Source organism: Leuciscus leuciscus, assembly GCF_965113295.1.
Source record: "Leuciscus leuciscus genome assembly, chromosome: 3".
In the NCBI taxonomy this organism is placed as follows: Eukaryota; Metazoa; Chordata; class Actinopteri; order Cypriniformes; family Leuciscidae; genus Leuciscus; species Leuciscus leuciscus.
Genome location: NC_138727.1, coordinates 54,516,089 through 54,536,749, shown reverse-complemented (window position 1 = coordinate 54,536,749; position 20,661 = coordinate 54,516,089). Strand labels below are relative to the sequence as shown.

The 20,661-nt window shown below is 42.9% G+C and overlaps 2 protein-coding genes across 4 annotated transcripts in view; one reads left to right on the top strand and one right to left on the bottom strand.

Annotated features, from left to right (window-relative positions):
- LOC309493862 (complement C3-like) overlaps positions 1-20,661 on the top strand; it is a 217,148-nt gene that overhangs the window by 27,929 nt on the left and 168,558 nt on the right. The gene's annotated exons all lie outside the window — the stretch shown is intronic.
- Positions 1-20,661, bottom strand: part of LOC309493660 (complement C3-like) — a 32,973-nt gene that overhangs the window by 867 nt on the left and 11,445 nt on the right. For both annotated transcript variants that reach the window (XM_082162845.1, XM_082162846.1), the window contains exons 9-19: positions 10,018-10,138; positions 9,730-9,845; positions 8,421-8,567; positions 8,078-8,281; positions 7,745-7,936; positions 7,518-7,670; positions 7,308-7,437; positions 6,981-7,025; positions 4,667-4,769; positions 4,421-4,509; positions 4,174-4,316 (exon numbers count right to left, since the gene is read on the bottom strand). In XM_082162845.1, the coding sequence (XP_082018971.1) occupies positions 4,174-4,316; positions 4,421-4,509; positions 4,667-4,769; positions 6,981-7,025; positions 7,308-7,437; positions 7,518-7,670; positions 7,745-7,936; positions 8,078-8,281; positions 8,421-8,567; positions 9,730-9,845; positions 10,018-10,138 (1,443 nt within the window). The remainder of the gene's footprint in view (positions 1-4,173; positions 4,317-4,420; positions 4,510-4,666; positions 4,770-6,980; positions 7,026-7,307; positions 7,438-7,517; positions 7,671-7,744; positions 7,937-8,077; positions 8,282-8,420; positions 8,568-9,729; positions 9,846-10,017; positions 10,139-20,661) is intronic.

Here is a 20,661-nt window from a genome sequence, read left to right as displayed (position 1 = left end):
TGAAAACAGGAGAGCGAGACACAAATCACTTCAATATCTAGAGGAAACTTCCTCCAAAGTAAATGCATTTCAAATGAACATGAAATGTGTGATGACAGAGGCAGGGTTCGTACGGGTGCTTGAAAGCCTTGAAAATGCTTGAATTTTGATGTGTTTTCAAGGTTTGAAAAGTGCTTAAATGTGGGGAAAAATGCTTGAAATTGTAACTGTATTTCTTTCACAACAAATACCAATCTGACTGAATAGTTAATTTATTAAATGGAAAAATAAAATATAGCCCTTCAGATACAGAGCGATTAGCGCTACACTGGTCTGAGAAAAAGTAGGCAGAGTTTTCATTTTGATTTCCGCGCTTGCTTGGATGCCCCGTTTTTATTGGCCGCGCGGGGAATCGTCATTGAGTGCAGCGGCAAAAGTTTAACTATTTTTGACCGCGGCGTGTACTCGAGCTCGCCAATGCTTTGGTCGACGCAGCAACAAAGCGTCCTCACGCGGCGCAAGCCATTGAAAAAATTTAATAAAAATGGGTTTCATAGCACAGCGCATTCTGCGTCCTGTCTGAAAGGGCCATTAGTGATTGAAAGTACTTGGTGTGATAATGTAAGTTAGTATTGCATGTCAGTTATGGCACGTTCATTTGTGGAATATGCAGTGAACATAGCCAAAGTTACAGCACAGTAACTGTAACGTTAACTACCCGCAAATTAAAACCTGCAAACGTCAGCCCAGTCCATAACAACAATCGTTGATTGCTGAACAGAAATCGTGTCAGATGGAGTGTCATACAAGTAAGTTAGCCTACTGTAAGGTTGAGGATGGCCTTATGCAATATTTACACTGCTCTATTCCAGTAGATAAATGTATATGTCTTGGCAATGAAATACTTTTTATTTTTATTATTATTAATATAGGCTATTTATCAGGCAGGTGCTTGTGCACTGTCAGTGTTACGAAGTGGAGAACGCAGTAAGATCCATTTGCAGCTTTATTAGAATAATCAACAGGCAGGGTAAATCAGGGGCAGTCAGAACAATGAAGATAATCTCAAAGCAGAAACAGATAACAGGCAAGGGTCGAGGCAGGCGGCAGGAATCACAGTCCAATGAACAATCCGGGTCGAGACAGGCAGCAGAAGAATCAGAAGTCAGTATAAACAATCCAAGGTCAGTAACAGTTCCGCAAACACAGGGAAACCGCTCAGAGATTGTACACCGGGGCAGGGCAATACTTCGCAGTGAACTGAAGAGTGACAGAGGTTTATATGGGTGTATGTGAATGAGCTGCAGGTGTATGAGATGAGTGTGGATGAGCTGCAGGTGTATGTGCAATCAGTCCCAGGTAAGCGGCATGATGGGAAGTTGAGTTTGTGATGTGATCAGTCTGGTGTGGAGTGCCCTCTGGTGACTCTCAGAGGCACTCCAGCTGGTGATCGTTACAGTCAGAGTCTTCTGGGTTCAAATGGAATTACAGGTTGTTGTTGCACTGTCTCAGATTTAGTTCAAACCTTGTCTAGCCTATATCAAGAATGTGTCCCAAAACCAAGGCCTGTAAAATATTTCTGTTCAAATCCTATGTCTTCTTTTTTTTTTTTTAGCCCTTGAAATTACTTCAGTTTTACAGCCTGAAAATCGCATTATCTGGGAAGCAATATTTGGACATTAATATAATGAAAAGTATTATTCATAGTAGTGTTGCACGGTGTACCGATACTTCAAAAGTATCGCGATACTCGGAAATTAAAAACGTCACGATACCTAAATTTATCAGTATCGATACTTTAAAACAAAAAAAAAAAAAAACGCCTCCCTATGGACGTCCGTGTTTTTTTTCCTGATGCACGCAGCAAAGAACCTGCCGCTGTCAGTGTCATGTGACAAACCACTACAGCGAGATGGCTGCATGTGCGAGCACAAGTGGTCCACGACTCCTAGAAAAAGATGACGCGAGGAGTGACATATGGAAGTATGTTGCCTACCTTTCTCTGTTGCACGGTGCACCGATACTTCGAAAGTAAATCGGAAATTAAAAACGTCACGATTCCTTAGTTTATTAGTATCGATACTTCTAAGAATGACTGCGTTCCAGATTTGTAACCCCTCATTTACACCGCACACGTCTGCGGCGCATTACGGCTGCGACACGGCTACCGGAGCTGATCGCGCCCATTCTAGTCAATGCTTGTGTTTACACCGGCCGCGACGCGGCGCGTTTCAGAAGCTTCCCAGAAGCGGCTCTCCACGCCGCTTCGCTATATATAGGCGCCTAGTCTATTTTTGACGGACGCGCGTCCAAGTCGCACCGGAAATACAAACTAAAAGTAAAAAAAACATTGTCAAATTCAAAATAAACACCATGTGCAAACTCCCAAACGTATTACACACCAATATCCTTGGTAGAAACCATAGACTGTATGGTAGAAACCCAAAAATCAAGAAAAACCACGTCGGACAGGCAAATCACGTGGTCTCGCGCATCCAGTCGCTCCGCTACTGAAATGCTTCTGGTGTGAGTTGGCACAGCGTGGAGGACGGAATAAAACCTTGTCGCAGACGCAATGCACCGCACACGTGTGCTGTGTAAATGAGGGGTAAGGCCGGCGACACACTGGCTGCGTGTCGTGTCCGTTTTTATTTCGGCTCCCATGTTAACTGCCTGTGTGATACACGCGTCTGGGCGCAGCTCGAGACGCGCGGAAAACGCGTGTATGCTAGAAATAGAACCGACGCCTATTTTTCACGCGACACGCAAGCGTGTTGGAAACGTTTCCAGGCAAAATAGAATAGGAAAAGATGTTTCTGTCATTTTGACACGAATATATATTAATAAATGACATTTTGATGTTTTAAAGTTTTGACATAAATACAATATAAATGTAATTAAAAAAAATATTATCGATTTTCAAATATTGCACCTCTCAATACAGAACGAATTATTCTGTAGCCTATTTTGCCGTCAACACTGCCGAAGTTGTCTTTGCTGCTATATATTTATGTTTAACATGAAGTAAAGATGCCTTCCACAACTCTCTCCCCACATGTCAAATATATCACCAATGAGGCTTATCATATGTTACCAATATTAAACATTGTTTAATATAATCGCTGTTCATATTTTTATTCAAAGTTCAGAATCAAGATAAAGCTCTTATGTTTCTTATGATAAATGAGATAATGCTGCTAAATTTATAATTTTATAATTTTTACCTTGAATGTCATTGCTCTAATTTATTTTTTATATTTTGATATTTCATATTTTGTTCAAATGTTTAATATATCTGCTGTTCATATGTTCATTTATTAGTGTGTTATATGATTAGAATGTTGTCCCGGTTTTAAAATAAAGCACAGCAATGATATTTGAGAGTGTTTCTCCCTTTTCAGGAAAAGTATCGAAAAAGTATCGAAATCGCAATACTTGACTTGGTATCGGTATCGAAACAATAATTTTGGTATCGTGACAACACTAATTCATAGGCATTAACTACTTAGACAGTGATACATTTTGAAAAATAAAACTTGTGATTTGCTTAAATATCTGATTACAAAACACAAATTTGGCTGTTTATAACATTATCTCTTTTAATGTGATAAAAACGCTAAATAATAATTTTGACTATGTATTGGTATGTAATTTACGGTGGTGTAAGGTGCTGGAAAAAGCTTTAAAATGGACCTTGAAAGTGCTTGAATTTGACCTTGGAAAAGGTGTACGAACCCTGCAGAGGATATTTCTGATATTTCTATGATTTGACTCCAGCAGAAATAGTTATAATGATGAACATGGTTTTAATGTATAACATAAATTAAAAAATATTTTTTTAAAGGGATAGTTCACCCAAAAATGAAAATTCTGTCATAATTTACTCACCCTCAAGTTGTTTCAAACCTGTATGAATTTCTTTTTTCTGCTGAACACAAAAGAAGATATTTTGAAAAATGTCTGTAACCAAACAGTTGATGGACCCCATTGACTTCCATAGTAGGAAAAAAAAATACTATGGAAGTCAATGGGGTCCATCAACTGTTTGGTTACAGACATTTTTCAAAATATCTTCTTTTGTGTTCAGCAGAAAAAAGAAATTCATACAGGTTTGAAACAACTTGAGGGTGAGTAAATGATGACAGAATTTCCATTTTTGGGTGAACTATCCCTTTAATATCAAATCAGATCTACCTTCTTCAGATTTCTTGGTGTGTAGTTGTGAATAATGGCCTTGATTTCCAGTTGTTCACCGCGCACAGCTGAATAAGGGATCTTGAGGTCAATGAAAAAGCTCTTAAAAACTATAATCTCCTCAGGTTCTGCCACACAGATGCCTTTGAGGAGGAACACAGACACACAGAAGGGTTTAAAGCAGCAGCTCCTGGATGATGATGATGATTTTCAGACCATGTATCCTGTGTTTGCAGCTTCATCTTACCAAGTGTTGGTGACAGACTGACAGCCAAGATCTGCCAGGTAGTAATAGAGTCTTTCAGGAGGATCTCTTTATCTCTGACTGGTGCTGGACTGAGATATGAGGAAAATACAAGAAGACTGATGAAGTACTCTTTTAATGGTTGTTCACTATCAGACTCACACACACACACACACACACACACACACACACACACACACTATGAACGATACTCAACTGATGGCTTTTGTCTTAAAGTCTCCTACTCACCAATTCTCACATAGATCAATCTCTTCCCAAAGCCAACTCTCAGGGAACTCAGTACGTGACACGATCTCATCAGAGTCTGTATAATAGTCATCATCTTCATCACCTGTTGTAACAGATAAAAATGTGACAGAATATATATTTTAGAGAAAAAGGACAAACAATCAAGTCATGTAAAAATGTATTAGGGTTCCAAGCCCTGATTGGTGCTAGAGCCCCACGCAGCAAAAACTCCAGTGTTAAATGAACTCTCCTGGGAGTTTATATGACTCCAGACTCAAGAGTGTTAAAGTTAATGAGATAATTAAGTGATTCATTGAGTGATAATTGACCATTATTGAAGACACCTGATGTTAACAAGCAGAATCACTGAAGGAGAAAATCAAATTTTTTAGGACACTGTTATGGTGATCAGTGTTGGATTTAGTTGGGCTCTTGACCCTTAAAGCATTAACTTTAGATTTTGTTTGGCTGTTGTATCTGAGTTATAACTCTCAGATGAACAAAGAGAAAAGCTGATCAGGTGGTGTTGGTTATGTTTTGACATACTCATAATTTGACCTGAATATCAAATCTCATTTAGAAAGGTAGGTTTACCTTGATTACAGCAGCCTGTGATTCTACAGCAAATGATTTTCAGCATTTTCAATATAATCCAAAATATTTCTTAAAAATTGTTCTGATAAAAACACTTTGAAAATTACTTTATTTGGACACACATAGATCAAGAATCATAGCCTGGTAATACCAAACTCTGCTACTTCGCTTTGCTTCGTAGACAGAGTCTGGATTCTGGAAGGGCGTAATTGAAAAGTGTTTTCTTTCTCGCGGGGGGGGCGCTTATCTGAAGTTTAAAATCATTGGTTTCATTTTGCATTCAATGGTAAGCCAATCACATAACGTTTGGTTATGGCGTGTGTTATGCGCATGCTCAGCCGCATCAAACTTCCACTGTAAACATGTATGATGTGAAAACAAAACCATCGAGCGAAATACCGGAGTGAACATGGCTGTGCGCGACTTTTGCAGATTATGTGAAGTAAATCTACGCATCCACGGTACAATCAGCGTCTACGTCACGGCTCTCAGCCCGCCCTCTGTTCGTTGATTGGCCAGCTGTTTTGAGGCCGGAGGAAAACTGGGAGATAGGTCGCTATCTCAGACTGAGTACAGGAGCGAACTGAAATTGAGCGGAAGTATTAAGTGTGACGTAGTCAGGGTACAAGAATCAGCCTGTGAATCTCAACAATGGTGACAATAATAAAGCATGTTGCAGTGCATTCTGGGTGCCACCAATCAAAACACATTCATGGCTCCCATCATGCATTGCGGTATGAATAAATTATGATCTGAATAGTCTTAGTAATTTCCTTTCCCTAATTGAATATTCTTTTTGTCACCATTGTTGAGATTCATACACTGATTCTTGATGTCTGTGTGTGCCTTAAAGAGAGATTTTGTTTTATCAGGACAACTTTTAAGAAATCCTTTAGATTATTTATATAATTCTGGATCTTATTCTGTAGAATCACTGTGATGCTGTAATGACCAATATACATTTAAGTCAGAGATTAGACTCTAAATGAGATCAGTGATTCAGGTAAAATGATGATTGTCAAAACATTATCAACACCACCTGATCAACTTTTCTCTTTGTTCATCTGACAGTTATAACTCAGTTACAACAGCCAAACAAAATCTAATGTTAACAGTTTAAGGGTCAAGAGCCCAACTAAAGCAAACACGGATCACCATAACGGTGTCTTAAAAAATGAGATTTTCTCCTTCAGTGATTCTGCTTGTTAACATCAGGTGTCTTCAATAATGGTCAATCATCACTCAATTAATCACTTAATTAGCTCATTAACTTTAACACTCTTGAGTGTTAATTTAACACTCATATTTTAACACTTTAACACTCTTGAGTCTGGAGCCATATAATCTCCCAGGAGAGTTCATTTAACACTGGAGTTTTTGCTGTGTATCGTATTTGCACTGTTTAATCAATTATTTATTTTCTGAAAGTTTCTTGGGGGAATGCCATACATTTGTGAGAGAAGCATTGAATGCAAAAGCATTTTCATATTATTTTTCTTCCCATCTCAAATTTTTTCCATTAGGGGCTCTGCAGACATCATAGCTGGATCAATATTAGCATGTTCTGATAATCCTCAAGATTATGTTAATTTATGTAAACCTTTCCAATAGGGTTCATTCAAGCCACAATGACAGATAAACAACATATTTAACAGCAGAGATGAACTTTAAAAACATGTTTAATCTTTAAAAGGGTCGAATCATAAAAGCAGATTCTCACCCGGTGATCTCCGTCTTCTCTTTGAAAGGACGGGACACTCCGGCGCTAGAGGGAATTTAATTAGAATGAAATTAGCATATGGCGCTCTAATGTGTGAGAGGGAATTCACTACAATTGAACTTGATGCAGTGCTTTTCCAGCGCCGATTATACCAACTTAAATTAGTTAACATAATAGACACTGGAGACATTCATAAATCTGTAGAATTTTTTTTTTAATTGTATGTTCATGGACACTGCCCCGATGGATTCATTTTAGTGAAATATAAAAATAAAATATACTGGTATTTTTATTAAAATTGAAGAAATTACAAATATACATATATACTTGTTCTGGTGTTGGTTCCTCCTGCAGTGCTGGACTCAAACATCAGACCTGAATCACTGAAAACCCCCATACTGTCCCTTCCACCTCCTGCCGTACAGCCGGTGTCATGCTTCTCTATGACGTCCCAGATCTAGAGGTGCAAAAAGACACCAGTTACATGCGGTTTAATCAGAGCTGATTGTGCCATGACGTCTGAAGAAGGTCCTTCACCTGAGTCTGAGTGAGTCTGTTCTTGTTTAGGACATGCACAGCCTTGTCAACCACCACCAGCCCAACTCTAGCTCCAGGATCTCCAGATATCTGCAGCCTGACCTTATCTGCTGTGCCAAAGGTATTCCTCTTGTCCTTCACCTGAAGCTTGAGCTGTTAAAACGAGAGACACTGAATCAGATCTAGTTGATGAGCATATCAATCATTTCTTGTGATGGTTGACCCACCGTTCCCATGCACGTGTCCTTCACGTCGACCCAGACTGAATCAGACACCACCTCAGACGAGCCCACATGATAATAAGCCACAAAGCGGAAGGACGGCACCATGTCTCTGGTTACAGGTAAAGACAGAGACACTAGAGCTTGTCCTCTCCTCTTAAACCTGTCTGCTTTAACAATCTGACCTTTACTTAAGATCTGTAAATGAGGAGGATGAGTTAACAGTATTTATGATATTCATAATATGGTTTCAAACACAAGCTGTCGTAGTTAATCAAGTATTGACATAATAAATACATTTGTGGTGCAGCTTTATTTAGAAATAACCATAATCTTTACCATGTATGTGTAATCTTGATCTTTGACTCCTGGACTTTGTCCAGTGTTGAGATTGACTGTCATTTGATCACCGATCTGAAGCTCTGCAGCACAAATGCTGATGTGAAAGTAATTCTTGGAGTCTCCTTTGGGAATGTAAGCAAGAGCCGTCATCGTCTTCACTGCCTGCTGGTTGTCACTTAATTGTGGATCTTTGGTTTTTGCCTGAAAAGAACAAATACACTGTTTTCTGATGTGTATTGTAGTGTATACTGCATTGCTTGTTCAACATATGTTAACTGATCTATTTTCCACCAGTTCTTAGTGAAAGTGACTGAACATTAGTTGAGTTTGCAGGTCTTACAGTGATCTGCAGTGTAGAAGATCCTCCTAGAGTGTTGACGGTAACCTTCGCAATGCCATTGGCTCTTGTTTGACCTCTGACCCCTCCAGGATTGACCTCCACTTCCACATTTTCAGCAGGAGTCTGGTCAGGATTTGTTACGTAAACCTGTTATAGAACCCAGAATTTATATATATGTAACGGAGTAAAAAGAGTTGCTAGTTAAATTATATTAAAAGTGATGCAACTACGCCATCTAGGGGCAGTTTGATTCAGTGTGACTGTGGGATTTGCGTTGCATTTACCCACACTGGAGATAAAGAGATAATGGGTAAGTCACGCAATTTGGGAGGTCTGGGACAATCGATGTTTTCTTATAATTCTAAGTACATATGTCTCGTATTTTGTCACGCAATGTACTTATAATGATTTCAGTTAACTATTTTGAGTTTAGTTGATGATTTGTTTTAGAGATTTGCAACCAAGCATATTTTCATGTGAACTAGCGTGCTAATTGTCACTTGCTTTACATGCTATTTAGATTGTTGTCCCGAGATCTATTTGCTGATCCCACGATTCCACACTGTCATACTGTGTTCCAGGTAATAATCTTATGTTGTGTAAATGGTTTTATTGTAATGTTATTTGTTGTGTGCAAATCGAGTTTAGCTGTCTTGCAGACCAGCGTGGTAGTCTTGAGATTAGCCACACATGTGCTCGAGTGCCACGTTTGCAATGATAATGTTCCTTATTTTGTTATTTCAATATAATGTAAAATGGATTAAGTAGTTTCATTATTGTACTGCTGAAATGTACTGTATGTTGTATGTAGAGATTATAATTCAGCCTAGATATTCTAAAACCACTATACGATCACACACAGTTTATTTTGTTTCATAGACATACAAGTTATGCATTTTTGTTGTGAATATGCTTGATATCTAATTTGATTTATTCCACATTAGTAGTATCACATACATTTGTAACTAGCACAAATACATTCCTGTATTTGTATAGCATTTACACACACTGGAGATAAAGAGATAATGGATTGTTGTCCCGAGATCTATTTGCTGATCCCACGATTCCACACTGTCATACTGTGTTCCAGCAATAAAGAAACCTGATCCAAGTGGTTGTCCGTGGTGATGTGTAGCAGCAACAGTAGGATGGAGTGACCCGTCACATATATATTAAATTAATTTAATATATATATATATACACACTGCACATCACAATAGGGAAGAAAAAACTATTGCAACTTCCATTTCATGCAAACTTAAATAGTTTATGATGTTTACTTGTTTACTTTTTAGTCAATGTTTCATACCGAGACACTGAAGGGCATCCCAGGTTTGAAGAATTGTGGTGTTCTTTTGAAGTGGATGGTGTACGGTGACGTCACAATCTGAATGCCTCTCCTTTCTGCTTCCACCATTTCACTGCCTGAAACACACACACACACACACACACACACACACACACACACACACACACACACACACACACACACACACACACACACACACACACACACACACACACAGGATTAGCCTCTCATATACAATCACACACAGGCATGTAAACATACAGATGTACAGTATCTGTTGAGTCTTACCACTTTCTGTTAAAAGACTGACTGAAACATAGATTGATCGTCCAACCAGCTGGATAATGTCTGGAAAGGTCTTAGTGATCATCTCCCTGGTCAGTTCTGCTGTACCTTCTCCTTCCCTAATCTATTCATTTGAGAAAGACAATAACAGTCAACAAGACGCAGTAAAAAGCATTTTAATGTTTTATTTAAGTCACTCTCTAGGTGAAGAGAAATGAGATTGATCCCAGCTTGTAAACTGTTTAATGTCGGTCCGTGTATCTTTTGGTCATTTGATTTCCTGTTTGGAATGGAATAACGAGAAATGAAAACCAGCTCGTTTATTCGTTTTCTAGTTTAGTTTAAAGAACGAAAAATGAGATTTTGGCTCGATTTTTCATTTTTTGTTTGTGGTTTACAAATCGGTTTATGGGTTCGATATTTCATTTGCACACGTGGGCGGCGCCGCCTTTCATCTGATTGGTCAAACCGTTCCGCCTTCAGTAATCACTAACATCCCCTACGCCCACCCATGCACTCACTAACATCCCCTACCCCCTATGTCTACTCATGCACTCACTAACATCCCCTATGTCTACTCATGCACTCACTAACATCCCCTACCCCCTATGTCTACTCATGCACTCACTAACATCCCCTATGTCTACTCATGCACTCACTAACATCCCCTATGTCTACTCATGCACTCACTAACATCCCCTATGTCTACTCATGCACTCACTAACATCCCCTATGTCTACTCATGCACTCACTAACATCCCCTACCCCCTATGTCTACTCATGCACTCACTAACATACCCTATGTCTACTCATGCACTCACTAACATACCCTATGTCTACTCATGCACTCACTAACATCCCCTATGTCTACTCATGCACTCACTAACATCCCCTATGTCTACTCATGCACTCACTAACATCCCCTACCCCCTATGTCTACTCATGCACTCACTAACATACCCTATGTCTACTCATGCACTCACTAACATCCCCTACGCCCACCCATGCACTCACTAACATCCCCTACCCCCTATGTCTACTCATGCACTCACTAACATCCCCTACGCCCACCCATGCACTCACTAACATCCCCTACCCCCTATGTCTACTCATGCACTCACTAACATCCCCTGTCTACTCATGCACTCACTAACATCCCCTACCCCCTATGTCTACCCATGCACTCACTAACATCCCCTACGCCCACCCATGCACTCACTAACATCCCCTACCCCCTATGTCTACTCATGCACTCACTAACATCCCCCACGCCCACCCATGCACTAACTAACATCCCCTACCCCCTATGTCTACTCATGCACTCACTAACATCCCCTACCCCCTATGTCTACTCATGCACTCACTAACATCCCCTACCCCCTATGTCTACCCATGCACTCACTAACATCCCCTACGCCCACCCATGCACTCACTAACATCCCCTACCCCCTATGTCTACTCATGCACTCACTAACATCCCCTACCCCCTGTCTACCCATGCACTCACTAACATCCCCTACGCCCACCCATGCACTCACTAACATCCCCTACCCCCTATGTCTACTCATGCACTCACTAACATCCCCTACGACCACCCATGCACTCACTAACATCCCCTACCCCCTATGTCTACTCATGCACTCACTAACATCCCCTGTCTACTCATGCACTCACTAACATCCCCTACCCCCTATGTCTACTCATGCACTCACTAACATCCCCTATGTCTACTCATGCACTCACTAACATCCCCTATGTCTACTCATGCACTCACTAACATCCCCTACCCCCTATGTCTACTCATGCACTCACTAACATCCCCTATGTCTACTCATGCACTCACTAACATCCCCTATGTCTACCCATGCACTCACTAACATCCCCTACCCCCTATGTCTACTCATACACTCACTAACATCCCCTATGTCTACCCATGCACTCACTAACATCCCCTACCCCCTATGTCTACTCATGCACTCACTAACATCCCCTATGTCTACTCATGCACTCACTAACATCCCCTACCCCCTATGTCTACTCATGCACTCACTAACATCCCCTACCCCCAATGTCTACTCATGCACTCACTAACATCCCCTACCCCCTATGTCTACTCATGCACTCACTAACATCCCCTATGTCTACTCATGCACTCACTAACATCCCCTACCCCCTATGTCTACCCATGCACTCACTAACATCCCCTACCCCCTATGTCTACTCATGCACTCACTAACATCCCCTACCCCCTATGTCTACTCATGCACTCACTAACATCCCCTATGTCTACCCATGCACTCACTAACATCCCCTACCCCCTATGTCTACCCATGCACTCACTAACATCCCCTACCCCCTATGTCTACTCATGCACTCACTAACATCCCCTACGCCCACCCATGCACTCACTAACATCCCCTACCCCCTATGTCTACTCATGCACTCACTAACATCCCCTATGTCTACTCATGCACTCACTAACATCCCCTACCCCCTATGTCTACCCATGCACTCACTAACATCCCCTACGCCCACCCATGCACTCACTAACATCCCCTACCCCCTATGTCTACTCATGCACTCTGTTGAGGGTTTTGAGGGAGGTCCATCTGCGGGTGACATTTCACTCACTTCACCTACACTTCAGACTCGACGTCAGAGAAGGAAGGGTCACAATAAGAAGCCTATAACCAAGGGTATTCCCAGCGAACTAGCTGGTTTGTTAAAACACATGACTATCTAAAAATATGATTTTGAATAAAGAGTTTTTGTCCATAGCTGGTTTTCTCAAGTCACATGAGGGAACAGTGACAAGGGTCTTTGTCCACCAATACAAAGGAACTGTTGTATCTTCGGAGAGCAAACTGATGACTGGACAGTCATCATAAGACCCGTGCAGTCATGTGCCTCATAGTAAATATGACGAAGATTTCTCAATTCGGACTATAAAAGAAGAGACCTGGACGAAATCAAATTGCTCTTCCTTGCAACCTACAATCCAGAACCCCTGCAATCTGGACAGCAAGAAGCTTTTAAGCCTAGCTAGCATTTCTCTGTTAGTTCAGTACTCTATGATAATCTGTAACAAGTGTTCTTTTCAATTTTGATTCTTTTAATAAATATTGTTAAACATTTATTCTAAATCATCTTGTCTGGACCTTGGATTCTTGAGTACTTGCCTCCTTCTTTCCTCTGGATCAGGGAGATCCTAACTGAGAGACACGACAGGAGGGTAAGCATTATTTCTGATATATGAATAATCAGTGTGTGCTTTTGATTGATTGATAGCCTAGCCAAAGAGGCAGCTTACAACAGGGTTATTGTTGTAGAGCGAACACGGTTGAAGAGTACCTAAAAAGGTAGATTTATACTACGAAGAGTAAATTTATTATATTTATAATCCTTATTATCTTTATAATAAAATACGAATTTGTAGAGACTATTCACCTAACTCTTAATAGCACGACTAAAGGATAGGCTCTTTAGTTACCGCGGGATTATTTATATATCCAGGTAGGACGTAAAATAATTTGGAACGGTATTAATCGTGATAAACTATTACAACTCACTAACATCCCCTACGCCCACCCATGCACTAACTAACATCCCCTACCCCCTATGTCTACTCATGCACTCACTAACATCCCCTACCCCCTATGTCTACTCATGCACTCACTAACATCCCCTACCCCCTATGTCTACCCATGCACTCACTAACATCCCCTACGCCCACCCATGCACTCACTAACATCCCCTACCCCTATGTCTACTCATGCACTCACTAACATCCCCTACCCCCTATGTCTACCCATGCACTCACTAACATCCCCTACGCCCACCCATGCACTCACTAACATCCCCTACCCCCTATGTCTACTCATGCACTCACTAACATCCCCTACGCCCACCCATGCACTCACTAACATCCCCTACCCCCTATGTCTACTCATGCACTCACTAACATCCCCTACCCCCTATGTCTACTCATGCACTCACTAACATCCCCTGTCTACTCATGCACTCACTAACATCCCCTACCCCCTATGTCTACTCATGCACTCACTAACATCCCCTATGTCTACTCATGCACTCACTAACATCCCCTATGTCTACTCATGCACTCACTAACATCCCCTACCCCCTATGTCTACTCATGCACTCACTAACATCCCCTACCCCCTATGTCTACTCATGCACTCACTAACATCCCCTATGTCTACACATGCACTCACTAACATCCCCTATGTCTACCCATGCACTCACTAACATCCCCTACCCCCTATGTCTACTCATGCACTCACTAACATCCCCTACCCCCAATATCTACTCATGCACTCACTAACATCCCCTACCCCCTATGTCTACCCATGCACTCACTAACATCCCCTACGCCCACCCATGCACTCACTAACATCCCCTACCCCCTATGTCTACTCATGCACTCTGTTGAGGGTTTTGAGGGAGGTCCATCTGCGGGTGACATTTCACTCACTTCACCTACACTTCAGACTCGACGTCAGAGAAGGAAGGGTCACAATAAGAAGCCTATAACCAAGGGTATTCCCAGCGAACTAGCTGGTTTGTTAAAACACATGACTATCTAAAAATATGATTTTGAATAAAGAGTTTTTGTCCATAGCTGGTTTTCTCAAGTCACATGAGGGAACAGTGACAAGGGTCTTTGTCCACCAATACAAAGGAACTGTTGTATCTTCGGAGAGCAAACTGATGATTGGACAGTCATCATAAGACCCGTGCAGTCATGTGCCTCATAGTAAATATGACGAAGATTTCTCAATTCGGACTATAAAAGAAGAGACCTGGACGAAATCAAATTGCTCTTCCTTGCAACCTACAATCCAGAACCCCTGCAATCTGGACAGCAAGAAGCTTTTAAGCCTAGCTAGCATTTCTCTGTTAGTTCAGTACTCTATGATAATCTGTAACAAGTGTTCTTTTCAATTTTGATTCTTTTAATAAATATTGTTAAACATTTATTCTAAATCATCTTGTCTGGACCTTGGATTCTTGAGTACTTGCCTCCTTCTTTCCTCTGGATCAGGGAGATCCTAACTGAGAGACACGACAGGAGGGTAAGCATTATTTCTGATATATGAATAATCAGTGTGTGCTTTTGATTGATTGATAGCCTAGCCAAAGAGGCAGCTTACAACAGGGTTATTGTTGTAGAGCGAACACGGTTGAAGAGTACCTAAAAAGGTAGATTTATACTACGAAGAGTAAATTTATTATATTTATAATCCTTATTATCTTTATAATAAAATACGAATTTGTAGAGACTATTCACCTAACTCTTAATAGCACGACTAAAGGATAGGCTCTTTAGTTACCGCGGGATTATTTATATATCCAGGTAGGACGTAAAATAATTTGGAACGGTATTAATCGTGATAAACTATTACAACTCACTAACATCCCCTACGCCCACCCATGCACTAACTAACATCCCCTACCCCCTATGTCTACTCATGCACTCACTAACATCCCCTACCCCCTATGTCTACTCATGCACTCACTAACATCCCCTACCCCCTATGTCTACCCATGCACTCACTAACATCCCCTACGCCCACCCATGCACTCACTAACATCCCCTACCCCTATGTCTACTCATGCACTCACTAACATCCCCTACCCCCTATGTCTACCCATGCACTCACTAACATCCCCTACGCCCACCCATGCACTCACTAACATCCCCTACCCCCTATGTCTACTCATGCACTCACTAACATCCCCTACGCCCACCCATGCACTCACTAACATCCCCTACCCCCTATGTCTACTCATGCACTCACTAACATCCCCTACCCCCTATGTCTACTCATGCACTCACTAACATCCCCTGTCTACTCATGCACTCACTAACATCCCCTACCCCCTATGTCTACTCATGCACTCACTAACATCCCCTATGTCTACTCATGCACTCACTAACATCCCCTATGTCTACTCATGCACTCACTAACATCCCCTACCCCCTATGTCTACTCATGCACTCACTAACATCCCCTACCCCCTATGTCTACTCATGCACTCACTAACATCCCCTATGTCTACACATGCACTCACTAACATCCCCTATGTCTACCCATGCACTCACTAACATCCCCTACCCCCTATGTCTACTCATGCACTCACTAACATCCCCTACCCCCAATATCTACTCATGCACTCACTAACATCCCCTACCCCCTATGTCTACTGATGCACTCACTAACATCCCCTATGTCTACTCATGCACTCACTAACATCCCCTACCCCCTATGTCTACCCATGCACTCACTAACATCCCCTACCCCCTATGTCTACTCATGCACTCACTAACATCCCCTACCCCCTATGTCTACTCATGCACTCACTAACATCCCCTATGTCTACCCATGCACTCACTAACATCCCCTACCCCCTATGTCTACTCATGCACTCACTAACATCCCCTATGTCTACCCATGCACTCACTAACATCCCCTACCCCCTATGTCTACTCATGCACTCACTAACATCCCCTACCCCCTATGTCTACTCATGCACTCACTAACATCCCCTACCCCCTATGTCTACTCATGCACTCACTAACATCCCCTATGTCTACACATGCACTCACTAACATCCCCTATGTCTACCCATGCACTCACTAACATCCCCTACCCCCTATGTCTACTCATGCACTCACTAACATCCCCTATGTCTACTCATGCACTCACTAACATCCCCTACCCCCTATGTCTACTCATGCACTCACTAACATCCCCTACCCCCTATGTCTACTCATGCACTCACTAACATCCCCTACCCCCTATGTCTACCCATGCACTCACTAACATCCCCTACCCCCTATGTCTACTCATGCACTCACTAACATCCCCTACCCCCTATGTCTACTCATGCACTCACTAACATCCCCTATGTCTACCCATGCACTCACTAACATCCCCTACCCCCTATGTCTACCCATGCACTCACTAACATCCCCTACCCCCTATGTCTACTCATGCACTCACTAACATCCCCTACCCCCTATGTCTACTCATGCACTCACTAACATCCCCTACCCCCTATGTCTACTCATGCACTCACTAACATCCCCTATGTCTACTCATGCACTCACTAACATCCCCTACCCCCTATGTCTACCCATGCACTCACTAACATCCCCTACCCCCTATGTCTACTCATGCACTCAGTAACATCCCCTACCCCCTATGTCTACTCATGCACTCACTAACATCCCCTATGTCTACCCATGCACTCACTAACATCCCCTACCCCCTATGTCTACCCATGCACTCACTAACATCCCCTACCCCCTATGTCTACTCATGCACTCACTAACATCCCCTATGTCTACTCATGCACTCACTAACATCCCCTATGTCTACTCATGCACTCACTAACATCCCCTACCCCCTATGTCTACTCATGCACTCACTAACATCCCCTATGTCTACTCATGCACTCACTAACATCCCCTACCCCCTATGTCTACCCATGCACTCACTAACATCCCCTATGTCTACTCATGCACTCACTAACATCCCCTACCCCCTATGTCTACTCATGCACTCACTAACATCCCCTATGTCTACTCATGCACTCACTAACATCCCCTATGTCTACCCATGCACTCACTAACATCCCCTACCCCCTATGTCTACTCATGCACTCACTAACATCCCCTACCCCCTGTCTACTCATGCACTCACTAACATCCCCTATGTCTACCCATGCACTCACTAACATCCCCTACCCCCTATGTCTACCCATGCACTCACTAACATCCCCTACCCCCTATGTCTACTCATGCACTCACTAACATCCCCTATGTCTACTCATGCACTCACTAACATCCCCTATGTCTACTCATGCACTCACTAACATCCCCTACCCCCTATGTCTACTCATGCACTCACTAACATCCCCTATGTCTACTCATGCACTCACTAACATCCCCTACCCCCTATGTCTACTCATGCACTCACTAACATCCCCTATGTCTACCCATGCACTCACTAACATCCCCTACCCCCTATGTCTACTCATGCACTCACTAACATCCCCTATGTCTACCCATGCACTCACTAACATCCCCTATGTCTACTCATGCACTCACTAACATCCCCTACCCCCTATGTCTACTCATGCACTCACTAACATCCCCTATGTCTACCCATGCACTCACTAACATCCCCTACCCCCTATGTCTACTCATGCACTCACTAACATCCCCTATGTCTACCCATGCACTCACTAACATCCCCTACCCCCTATGTCTACTCATGCACTCACTAACATCCCCTACCCCCTATGTCTACTCATGCACTCACTAACATCCCCTACCCCCTATGTCTACTCATGCACTCACTAACATCCCCTATGTCTACACATGCACTCACTAACATTCCCTATGTCTACCCATGCACTCACTAACATCCCCTACCCCCTATGTCTACCCATGCACTCACTAACATCTCCTACCCCCTATGTCTACTCATGCACTCACTAACATCCCCTACCCCCTATGTCTACTCATGCACTCACTAACATCCCCTACCCCCTATGTCTACTCATGCACTCACTAACATCCCCTATGTCTACTCATGCACTCACTAACATCTCCTACCCCCTATGTCTACCCATGCACTCACTAACATCCCCTACCCCCTATGTCTACTCATGCACTCACTAACATCCCCTATGTCTACTCATGCACTCACTAACATCTCCTACCCCCTATGTCTACTCATGCACTCACCAACATCCCCTACCCCCTATGTCTACTCATGCACTCACTAACATCCCCTATGTCTACCCATGCACTCACTAACATCCCCTACCCCCTATGTCTACCCATGCACTCACTAACATCCCCTACCCCCTAACATCCCCTACCCCATATGTCTACTCCTGCACTCACTAACATCCCCTACCCCCTATGTCTACTCATGCACTCACTAACATCCCCTACCCCCTATGTCTACTCATGCACTCACTAACATCCCCTACCCCCTATGTCTACTCATGCACTCACTAACATCCCCTACCCCCTATGTCTACTCATGCACTCACTAACATCCCCTATGTCTACTCATGCACTCACTAACATCCCCTACCCCCCATGTCAACCCATGCACTCACTAACATCCCCTACCCCCTATGTCTACTCATGCACTCACTAACATCCCCTACCCCCTATGTCTACTCATGCACTCACTAACATCCCCTATGTCTACCCATGCACTCACTAACATCCCCTACCCCCTATGTCTACCCATGCACTCACTAACATCCCCTACCCCCTATGTCTACTCATGCACTCACTAACATCCCCTACGCCCACCCATGCACTCACTAACATCCCCTATGTCTACTCATGGACTCACTAACATCCCCTATGTCTACCCATGCACTCACTAACATCCCCTATGTCTACTCATGCACTCACTAACATCCCCTACGCCCACCCATGCACTCACTAACATCCCCTACGCCCACCCATGCACTCACTAACATCCCCTATGTCTTCTCATGCACTCACTAACATCCCCTATGTCTTCTCATGCACTCACTAACATCCCCTATGTCTACTCATGCACTCACTAACATCCCCTATGTCTACTCATGCACTCACTAACATCCCCTACGCCCACCCATGCACTCACTAACATCCCCTACGCCCACCCATGCACTCACTAACATCCCCTATGTCTACTCATGCACTCACTAACATCCCCTACGCCCACTCATGCACTCACTAACATCCCCTACGCCCACCCATCACTAACATCCCCTATGTCTACTCATGCACTCACTAACATCCAGTTAGTGCATGGGTGTTAGTGAGTGCATGGCTGTTAGTGAGTGCATGGCTGGGCGTAGGGGATGTTAGTGAGTGGGTTATGGGTTGGAGTCACACTGTTTCAGTTTCAGTTTCAGTTTATTTATTTTGTCATTGTTACAGGATAACAACGAAATGTTGTTAGAGCAAAAACAGACAGGCATATAGTTTTAAGTTCACCCATTTGCCTTATCAATATATGTCCCCATAAATTAAGTTAAAGTACCCATGTCTTTGTACCTAATTTAACCCCCCATAAATACCCCTAGAAAACCCCATAAAGTGCTATGTCCAGTAAAGTGCATGGTGTAATTAATAAATCTAATAGAGGTAAGGTTGTTGGAATGTTTTTGCAGCAATGCAAAGTCCAGATCACAGGTATTGAGGGTGTATGAACAGAGACATAATGTCACATTATGTTAGTGGGTGAAGGGAGAGAGTGTGGTGTACAGATGGGTATACATGTGTGGACAGAATGGGTTGGGTTGAGGGGTACTTGATGGGAGGGGTGTGTAGGGGTGTGGATGGTTGTGGGGGGTATGAAGGCTGTATGGGTGTGAGTTGGGTGAGGAAAGTTTGGTGGCATGAATGGGTTTGTGGGATTGTGGGATGGTGGGATTGTGGGATGGAGGGCGGGTGGGTGTATGGTTGTGGAAGGTTTGGGTGAGGGGCTGTCGATGAGGAAGAGGGGGAATGTAAATGTAGGTGTGCCACAGTGCAGATGTTTTGGTGTAGTGCTGCTGTGTTTCTGTCTAACTGTTAGTTGTTCTCCCCTCGCTGTCCCACAC